The following is an 11,300-nucleotide window of genomic DNA, read 5'->3' on the forward strand; positions in this document are numbered from 1 at the left end:
CTTAATAACAAACTCAATCCTGTTCAATTCCTTTAAATATATTTCTCCGATTAAAGTCGACAGTGTCACAATACTAGTCATTGAAAATAATAAATGCATATATTTTAGAAAAATACTTTATTTTCACTTTAGCCACAAAATCGTAAAACAATGAACATACAAACAAGATCTTTGTAAACACGAAGTGATACTGAGCATATAAAACAGAAACACTATGCTATGGTACGTAACATTTTCACAAACCTTAAAATAAGATTGTGGACCTTTTTACAAATCTAACGTTATTGTATGAGATGCATTCCATTCATGCAGAAAAAAAGTCAGTAAATGGAGACCATCGTTAATGGCCTGCTTCTAAATAATTCAACAAAGCACTCATTCGTTACCCCTTTGAATCCAAGTCATTATATTCAACCATTACAGAACAGAGATAGTGTTCAAGTCGATACAATGACTAAGTTATTTTATGATATTTGGGGTTTCGACTTGACACCTCCGTCATGATTTGAAGGCGGTATGCTTCTTAACAGCTTATAGCAGAGGAGTTTAGCTTTGCGTGATTTTTTGGTTTGTTTGTGTTTTACGTCCTATTAACAGCTATAGTCATTTAAGGACGTGCCAGGTTTTGGTGGTGGAGGAAAGCCGGAGTTCCTGGAGAAAAAACACCGACCGAATGTCAGTACCTGGCGACTGCCCCACGTAGGCCTCGAGCAAGCGACCCAGTGGTGGAGGGCTAGTGGTAGCAGAATGTCAGAAGTCTTAACCACTTGGCCACCGCGGCCCGCCCTTTTTGCATGACCCAGACAATAAATATACGACATTATGTACATCAGTTTTAATACTTGCATGTTATAATATCGGTAAACTATTTTTATGAAAATACCAATCAAAACGTCTTATTACAGACCAATCTAAATTCAATTAAATGACAAAAGTTTAAGCTTAATATATTCATATCTCAAAACTGATATCTAATTGGGTCTAAATATGATTTATCATAGCGTTGGGTTTTTACGAAGACCAAACAATTTGGTTTGGTTTGTTTGTGTTTTACGTCCTATTAACAGCTATGGTCATTTAAGGACGTGCCAGGTTTTGGTGGTGGAGGAAAGCCGGAGTTCCTGAAGAAAAACCACCGACCAACGGACAGTACCTAGCGACTGCTCCACGTAGGTCTCGAACCCGCAACCCAGTGGTGGAGGGCTATGGGTAGCAGAATGTCAATCGGCTTAACCACTTGGCCACCGCGGTCCCTCGTGACCAAATACATTTACTTGGTACTTGTTGAATCGTAATGAGGAACATATCAGAGGGGGGCTGAAACTGCTTGATAATATACAATGTATCCAAATTTGAATACATGCAGTTGCAAAATAAAGACGCTGTATCATACGAACGATAAGTGTTTTATTTTAAGTACTGTTCCATTTCTGGTACCCGCACGTTATAGCGTGACGGACTATGTCTTTTACGTAAAAATGATTGCAACATAGTATAGGAACTTCAGTCCTTGCATTATGTGTTACAAGACTGAGTTTGACACATTTATACGAATCAATGTAAGTTTATTTTGCCCTGCCTCAAAATACATTACAGGCGGCCATTTTGTTTGTTTACATATTCCTACACCTGAAACAGGCAGTTGTAATTATAGTCGAGCAGTTGTAATTATAGCCTATATAATTACACTTGCCCTCTAACACTGTTGTAATGGGACGGCGCGGGGGCAAATGTAAATAAACTTGTTTTGATCCTAAGCTGAATAAAGGAGAGATTTTGTTTTGCCTTTGTTAAGAAGTCATATTGGCGATACCACTGTCAGGAATGTTTGAGATCTGACAAGGCCATATACTCCATCGGTTGTCTTCCGGGCAATACAACTGTCAGGAATGTTTACTCTGAAGACTCATACACTTGTCTTTAGAGAGACACCACTAGCAGGAAAGTTAACACTCAATCACTGCTCTTCCGAGTTGTACTGCCGACAGGAATGTTAAAACTCAATAATTTGTCTTCTGATAAGAATGTTTATGTTGCTACCCCTGGTATACACCCAATCAGTCATTTTCTGGGCGATACTAATGGCAGGAAAGTGTATGCTCTGAAAAGGACTATATATATACTCCATCGGTGGTCTACAAGGCGTCACGACTGACTGGAAGTACACATCCAGCGTATGATTGTGTTTATAAGCTATACATTAACACTTCCTCCTGTTATCACGTTTTTAATACCGCCAATTCTGTGTGATCTGTGAACATGCATGTAGTTTGTTTTCTGCTCGAGACAGAGACAGCTATATCACCCACATTATTATTATCAGGTACCCGTGCGCAAGGTATCCTACAAGACTTGAGGCCCACTGTCCAGATATCTGAGAGAAACTCCTTCCGCAGTATGATGTAGATCCAGGGATTAAGGATTTGGTTGATTGCTGCAAGACGCACTGCCATCAGATCAACCCAGTCAGGACCGGTGCTCTTCTGAATCTGTTTTATTAACACTTGAATCTGAAAATAAAATAACGATAATACTCAGGTCAAATAAGCGTTTGTTATATTTTTAATCTTTATCTTAGACAGCTTACATCTAACATACATTTTTGTAGTTAACTATTGTTTAGAAATCACATACAAATGAATGACTGACACGAAGTAAATTTTAGGATGCCAGACCACATTTGACCTTTATCACAACACTAACAAACAAAACATTATTGTATATGTTTACATCCAACGCTAGGATACCACTAGTTTGATATGCCTATTTAAACGTTGTATTATAATCTAGAAAGTTGGCCTTTACGTATATTTGTGTATAAAGCAGATATATAATGGCATGCATGTTAGCTAAATCTATTTACATTTGCTTAGAAGTCATTGTGTAGATTTGCTTTACTGATTTGCAACAGAAGAAATCAGAAACAGACTTTCAATAATATTAAAATAGTAAATGCATGACAAAAGCTAAGCTAGAGACGTGCTTATGTTGATTGCCATTCAGTATTTAAATAAATAAGTAAAACATTAATATACCTTTTATAATATGCTGTTTAAAAAATGGTTTTTTTTTTATACTTTCATTTATAGAAGTTCATTTGTGTTTTAATAGTAGTTCATGATCATCTTTGGAAAGCTTATACACTTCATTATATCTCCATAGAGAGTTCCACCTCGTGTTACGTGACACATAGTGACGTCAGCATGATGGCAATATATGTTAAGTCAAGAGGGCGACATTGAGAACTTTACTATGGTACAGTCTTATTAACGAGATAACAATAAACGAGTTTGTTTCCATCTGACATGATATTCATTTAACTCGTACTCAACAGAAAATAATAGAATTAAAATATTAAGAATCGATTAAACAATAACATGCAAATTGAGACACGTTAAATAAAAATCATTATGTTGACCGAATATCTCAAGAATATACATGAGGGTGAACATTATTAGAAATCATGTAAATGCATTACACTATCATCGGATAAAGGGATTTCTTTAACAGACATTACAACAACGATTCGATCAATATTATAGAAATAAAAAAAAAATATGCAAAAAATAATACGCATATTTTTAGGCATTAAATATTAACCTGATGAATAGTGTCGTGTTTGGGAAACACTAAGGACGTACAGCTTTTAGTTTTCATCGCGAAATATAACGCATGAAAAACGACATAGCATGGCTGTTAAGTGCATTAGACGATAATTTCAGAGCAGATTCGTTGGTTAAAATCTAGCACATTTATAGTAATGAAAATCTGTATTTATCATTGGACTTGATGCACCGCAGTGGGCGCGTATTTACCAACCATTCAACTCAAACTGAACACCTGTAATATTCATTGACCATATGTTATTGACATTTGTATGGGTATTCGGCCTGAACGATGTAGGTTTTTACTCAAACTCTGCGGTAATGTAGCGTGCCAACGTCCGGGGACTGTCTGCCTATCGACGTAATGGGTAATGGGTGATCAGATGCAGACACAATCGGTTTCTGTATTGACCACAAACACCTATAAACGTTCTATCGGCATTATGAGACCGTTCTGATGCACTCCAAGGTAACATTGTCGTATGATTGATATGCTGTTTGCTAGTACGGATCGTTGAACACGTTTATTTACATGTATGAAAGGAATAATTTACATCAAATTGTTTGGTTGGACATAAATTGTTCTAGTCTCTAGGTTCTCCAAAATAACACAATATTTGAGTATTATAAAGTTATTCAGCATGTATTATCACCGCCATGTAACCATGATAGACATACCATGACCGTTATCCCATATAAATAATTATAACATTAAATGTTTGTAATAGTAAATACTAAAACCTAAATATGTAAAGGGAAACGGAAGCCGATTTTCCGGGATTCAAAACAAAATTGCAATAACACACATTAAGTAAGCCAATACATTGATTGATCTTTTGTGTATCTTCGCGGTGGTACTGATTTAAGGGCAGGTACAACTGTGTTTACTGACTTCTCCCTTCCTTAAATAAAAGGCACCTGGATACATTGTCATGGTTACCAGACAAAATTGTCGTTCATGATGATATTTTAGGAATGTTGGCAGCATTTTTAGCACGTTCCTTAAAACACGTATTTTACGTGCGTCGATACACACTAATTGGGTATGAAGTAGCCCGGTAAACAATTTCATATATGCATATAGATTACGTTAAGTAACAAGATGTGCATTTCTAGATATGCAATTGGATTCCCTTGCTACAAAGAATAGATATATCTTGTTATGAAATATTCCCTGTTTATGCCATTAAAGAGTTGTGAAGTTTTTGTACACAAAGAAAGTCAAACTTAGGCTATCTTATAGTGGTGAAACTGGTGTTTCGGGTCAGTTACGAGGCCATATTTTTAGTGCTTTTCTACGTTCTTTCACCGATTCTGATCTTTTCTTTGGCAACAAAAGATTTATGAATGTGCTACATTCAAACGGTTGTTTCTGCAGGTAAACGTCTTCTACGTAATAAATATACAATTTGCAGTAATAACGTTATAGTTACAACTTCCGGTATGCCATTGATAGATAGCAAGGATCGATGTTAATGAATTCATCCTTTTAGACAAAATTGTTATGTTTCAAATTCTTTGTCCCAACGTCAATAGTCCAATGAATGACCTTGTTCTATTTTGGAGATAAACAGTATGCTATTGAATACAATAGCTCTCATCCAGCACAATTGTAACTGGGAGTTTTTTGTCCGCCATTCTACTGATTTATCATATTCAACTCTTTGTCAAAATAACAACCTTCAGCAGTGTTTGATATTCAAAACAAAAGCACAGAAAAATAACTGGTCATCAGGGCTGATTGCCCCTACTCTTTTAATTAAGCCATAAATGGCATCAATAACATTTTGAGGCTATTTAGACAAACGAGGAGATGATTTTTAAATTATCACAGCCAGTCATCCATGCGTTTTACGTATTGTATGTATATCGATGATCTCATAATTACACACAACTAACGCTCGTTATCTATATAAAAAAAACGAGTCTGTTTACATTATATAATTGACGTCACAGGTGTAGCACTCTATTATCCGCAGTATAAAGTTGTCGAATAGTGTAAGAGCAATGATACACAATAACATCACACTGGTCTTTGCTAAGTGAAAATGCTTTGGTATCGTTACAGCGGCCTTTCATTGTGTCTTCAGCTTTTCTGAAGCGTCATCATGTTCGATTTGTCATTAATGTTTCGGTGTTGTAAACTTGATATTCATTATATCATCAATCGTTTTTGACGTCACCTTCACATTCATTATGTCATAATTTGTCACCAATCTTGTGTATAGTCACCATTTCCTTCGTCGTATCCTCAACATTTCTGTGTCAACATTAAAACATCAACTGTGTCAACATTAAAACATCAACTGTGTCCACATTAAAACATCAACTGTGTCAACATTAAAACATTAACTGTGTCAACAATGTCCTCAACATTTCTGTGTCAACAATATCCTCAACATTTCTGTGTCAACAATGTCCTCAACATTTCTGAGTCAACAATATCCTCAACATTTCTGTGTCAACAATGTCCTCAATATTTCTGTGTCAACAATGTCCTCAACATTTCTGAGTCAACAATATCCTCAACATTTCTGTGTCAACAATGTCCTCAAAATTTCTGTGTCAACTATGTCCTCAATATTTCTGCGTCAACAATGTCCTCAATATTTCTGTGTCAACAATGTCCACAACATTTCTGTGTCAACAATATCCTCAACATTTCTGTGTCAACAATGTCCTCAATATTTCTGTGTCAACAATGCCCTCAACATTTCTGTGTCAACAATATCCTCAACATTTCTGTGTCAACAATGTCCTCAAAATTTCTGTGTCAACAATGTCCTCAACATTTCTGAGTCAACAATATCCTCAACATTTCTGTGTCAACAATGTCCTCAATATTTCTGTGTCAACAATGTCCTCAAGATTTCTGTGTCAACAATATCCTCAACATTTCTGTGTCAACAATGTCCTCAAAATTTCTGTGTCAACAATGTCCTCAACATTTCTGTGGCAACTATGTCCTCAACATTTCTGTGTCAACAATGTCCTCAATATTTCTGTGTCAACAATGCCCTCAACATTTCTGTGTCAACAATATCCTCAACATTTCTGTGTCAACAATGTCCTCAACATTTCTTTGTCAACAATATCCTCAACATTTCTGTGTCAACAATGTCCTCAATATTTCTGTGTCAACAATGCCCTCAACATTTCTGTGTCAACAATATCCTCAACATTTCTGTGTCAACAATGTCCTCAACATTTCTTTGTCAACAATATCCTCAACATTTCTGTGTCAACAATGTCCTCAACATTTCTGTGGCAACTATGTCCTCAACATTTCTGTGTCAACAATGTCCTCAACATTTCTTTGTCAACAATATCCTCAACATTTCTGTGTCAACAATGTCCTCAACATTTCTTTGTCAACAATATCCTCAACATTTCTGTGTCAACAATGTCCTCAACATTTCTGAGTCAACAATATCCTCAACATTTCTGTGTCAACAATGTCCTCAACATTTCTTTGTCAACAATATCCTCAACATTTCTGTGTCAACAATGTCCTCAAAATTTCTGTGTCAACAATGTCCTCAACATTTCTGAGTCAACAATATCCTCAACATTTCTGTGTCAACAATGTCCTCAACATTTCTGTGTCAACTATGTCCTCAATATTTCTGTGTCAACAATGTCCTCAATATTTCTGTGTCAACAATGTCCTCAACATTTCTGTGTCAACAATATCCTCAACATTTCTGTGTCAACAATGTCCTCAAAATTTCTGTGTCAACAATGTCCTCAACATTTCTGTTTCCTAACATTGACCAATGTTTTGCCGATTTATGATATCATCAATTATAAGTAAAAGCTGACACCAAACAACTAGAAGTCTAAATAGTTCTTGAATGCTGATGAAGCTTGGCCATGTGACATTTACCATCATACAAGCCCTTTATACATATTCAGACATATTTGCGTCATAAACCAACGATGTGTGTCAATTCCAGATATCCTGTGACGCAGATTCTTCCTAATTTGATGCTAATGATCAAGCAATTATGAATTGGAATTAGTCTGCTAGTCACACACAATGAATACTAGGTTTATATTGATATAAAGACGTGAATGAACGTGCTGTGGTATCCGTCATGTTATGCAGCCTGTCTCCTTGGTCTGCGTTTGGCGTACACTCTTCCTCATTCTGGCGTTTTATTTATTTATCTGTTGCACGTTTAAAAGCATGCAGACTGGTTTCGATCAAGTATAATAGGTAAGATTTGTTTACCAGGGGTTTTATATTTTATATTCTGCAACATTAACGAATCGATACAACGTTTGAACATGTTTCAGAAGCATATTAACAAATTCAAATCCAATACTGAGATTACCAAAGTCCTATGACTTTATTATTGGGAGGATTACTTTCTGTTTTTTTTTTTTAATTATATATTTAATTATAGCTATGAAAAGCGATACAAAATACACTAGTGTACTTGAAAATCGCCACCACTTTTGTGACAATCCGCCGAGTGTGGTTTAAAGCAAATACATGTACTTAATTGTATATCCCGATGATAATCAAAACAAATAGGTTACGATATCCTTAAGGGTCATGTTTTCAAATTACCAGAATATGTTTACTATCACCATGTCGTACTTATGTGTTACATAAATATTTTCACAAAGATATGTATTATTTATATATTCTGAAAATTGACAACTTATCTGTATATACCGTCTTTATCGCTGGATTTTTTTACATAAAAAACACTCAGTAGTATACGATGACTATAACCAAACCTGGTAAAACATCCTTCTAACTGATATTACAATATTAGCAAGATGTAGTGCAAACAAGTGTTTCCAATGTAGAAATTTGTCACTAACATTTTAACTAAAATAAATATTTACCCAAACCGTGTTTTCTGTCAATAACAAAAAAGTAATACTGAAAGAGAAATTTGTCCAAACTATGTTTTCTGTCAGCGACAAAACAAATTACTATAAGAGAAATTTGCCCAAACCATGTTTCTTTCAATGGCAAAAAAACGTTACTATGCTTAACTTGACCGCAGGAACTTGCCGTTAGTGTGTTCTTGTCTGGTCAAATTAATAAATTCAGTACCAATCGTGTATGTTGGTCTTATCAGAAACGAGGACGATTTGGGCAAATTTTTGTTTTAGTAACAGGTTTTTGCCAGACTGATAACGGCAATCGTAAGCATAGACACTCAGGTGTAAAGCAAAATTCTAACAAAGCAGAAAAATAATAATAACATGTTAGTGATTCTTTTTATCCATTTTCCCAGCAGCACACAGGATAGTTCCCCTAGCAAAAACGCTCTATTTTCCCAAAATGAAAAGAGCAAGAACATTATTTGCTATATTTCATTAAAAATTATTCTATAACAAAGTAGAAAACAGTAATTTTATATCAAAAGTATTTAAAGTAATAAGTACTACTTACCATCAAGGGAAGCCAACATACAGCAAACACCAAAGTCACTGATATCAGAAATACCATCTGTGTTATATTGTTCCTTAGACACCGTGTGCGATTCTTTTCATACGGACCGTCTGAGATTTTAATCACACAGCTGTACCTTCTCTTTTGCTGTTTGAGTTTAACGGACACCAGAAGGTTCATTATCGCTGTGAAGGAAATGATTCCTATGCCAAGAGATGCATACAGAATAGCAAAGACACTGTCCATTATTAGTGTGCTATGGAAGTTGAAGAAGCACCAAGTACCTGGATATTGCGTAATATTATGTCCAAGACCGAATATAGGTAGGCATCCAAGGACAATGGCCGTTGACCAGATACTTAAAAGAGTGACCGCAACACGTCGCCGTGTGACGGTCGTATGATAGGAATATGGAAACCAAACGGCCAGAAATCGGTCAAAAGACATGGATGTCACGATGCAAATGGTTGCGAACCCTGCGAACACCATCATGAAGGACAGGTAGTCACACACAGGTTGTCCACCAATGAACTGAATGCTATTTGCATATACCAATAAAACGACAGGTGTTGTGGCCACAATACCGAAAAGATCCGTTATAGTTAGGGCTAACACGAGACGGTAAAATGTCTTCCATTTGTGAGCGTTGGCGGACCTAAACAGAACTACAATGGCGAGGACGTTACCAAGTATACCAATGCTTGCTGTGATACAGGAGGGCACAGGTGAAACTTCCACTGAAAACCGCCTGAATGCTGGCACAGAGTCATTCATGTTTGTTTCTCCTGTTTGCAAATAACTGGCGTCGTAAACATTAGCCGTAGTGTTGTCTGGAATCAAATTCATAACAGTTGTCGTGCCTGGTGAAGTCATTATAAATCCTTTCTATGGACAATAGTTGTGCTGTGTGTATCGCGACGGTGAACGCGCGCGATAGTGTGTACACAGCGTTCTGCTATCTGACTACCCAGTATTGTCTATAACGAGGAACCAGTCGATTTCAATACATTGAGCATGTCACTATTGCTGTAAGTAGGAATTGACAAACAGAAATAATGAGTTATTTTACGTTATCACAAAGGCACATAGTCTGATAGAACGTGGTACACAGACTATAAAAAAAAATTCAATTTTCTAAACTGTATGAAACCGTGAGATAGTTCCAATAAATCTTTACAAGTCAGTTTTTCACCGACACATGTACGCCACGTGTATCAAGGAGTCAGAAGAATCAATCCCGGAACTAGTCACAATTACATTGACCAGATTGGATATGGAACACAAGACACCAGCGTTTGACTTGTGAAAATCTGAAAATTTTCTAAAAGTACATGTAACTGATGCTGGACTATTCAATCCGACTTATTGATGTCCGAACAGATGTATTGGTCAGGTCGCACCGTTGGTCAACTTCAAATAATGATAAATAGTTCATATTAATAGATTTCTTTGAATGTCGGTAACATCGGAACAAATTTAACTTCTTAATTGGATTTTACAATTACGGCTGCAGTATGTAAGCAACCTTCCAATGATTGTCGACGGGTCTCGCGTTATGAAAAGCATGTCAGTCTCACACGCGCTCCTGTGTATCGGCTGATACACGGCAATGGGAATGTAGCAGCACTAATACCATCAACCTATATAAGGTACCACACAAGGGAGCCGTGCACAGCTAACGTCTAACAGCGCTGACAGCTGTGCCTCTTCTGTACACTACATCGTTCGTGTCATTTATAGTCGTTATTTTGAACAAACAGTCAGATTTTATTGGCTGATATTATCTTTACGAAGTTGAATGTTTATCACCATCTTCGTTTTTGTTATCTTTGTTTTTGACAACTTTCGCGACACCTGCTTACGACCTTGCTAACAGTTTACCCACCCTTCACAGGTGTGTCTCCCGTTTGAGCCGGGCAAGATCAGCTTGTCACTCCCTAGAGAGATTAGCACGTGTTCAGTTGTGACGTCATTAAAATGTGTCACCGGCTAAAACAGGAGACACAACTGTGAAGGTAGGGAGAAAATATTAGCACTGATAGAAATATATATACAATCATTGAGCAAAGACTATATTTACTAGCAGGAACTATTAACAAACATTCAAACAACTCCGAAAGCTTTCCTTTATCGATATATTGATACATTGATGCATATTTCGATAAATAGTTATGTATTACGGGATGCACATATATAAACATAACAATTATAATGTAATTATAACGGGACGTATATACACTGAAGTAGAAAACACTACCATTGCAAAGGTATTTGAGACT

At 36.3% G+C, this 11,300-nt stretch overlaps 1 protein-coding gene across 1 annotated transcript; it reads right to left on the minus strand.

The window, feature by feature from the left end:
• Nucleotides 1-1,677: 1,677 nt before the first annotated feature.
• LOC110448675 (prostaglandin E2 receptor EP4 subtype-like) lies at nucleotides 1,678-10,609 on the minus strand. The gene is made up of 2 exons (XM_021495057.1): nucleotides 9,022-10,609; nucleotides 1,678-2,510 (listed from the first exon to the last, which is right to left on the minus strand). The coding sequence occupies exons 1-2, from the start codon at nucleotides 9,892-9,894 to the stop codon at nucleotides 2,220-2,222; spliced, it is 1,164 nt and encodes a 387-aa protein (XP_021350732.1). The 5' UTR covers nucleotides 9,895-10,609; the 3' UTR covers nucleotides 1,678-2,219.
• Between the last annotated feature and the right edge of the window lie 691 nt (nucleotides 10,610-11,300).

Source organism: Mizuhopecten yessoensis, unplaced genomic scaffold (assembly GCF_002113885.1).
Source record: "Mizuhopecten yessoensis strain PY_sf001 unplaced genomic scaffold, ASM211388v2 scaffold431, whole genome shotgun sequence".
Taxonomy (NCBI): domain Eukaryota; kingdom Metazoa; phylum Mollusca; class Bivalvia; order Pectinida; family Pectinidae; genus Mizuhopecten; species Mizuhopecten yessoensis.

Coding starts and splice junctions, on each gene's coding strand:
- LOC110448675 (XM_021495057.1), bottom strand. CDS start 9,894: ATGACTTCACCAGGCACGACAACTGTTATGAATTTGATTCCAGACAAC. Junction 2,511..9,021: donor TATGTTGGCTTCCCTTGATG/GTAAGTAGTACT, acceptor TTTTATTTTCAG/ATTCAAGTGTTAATAAAACA.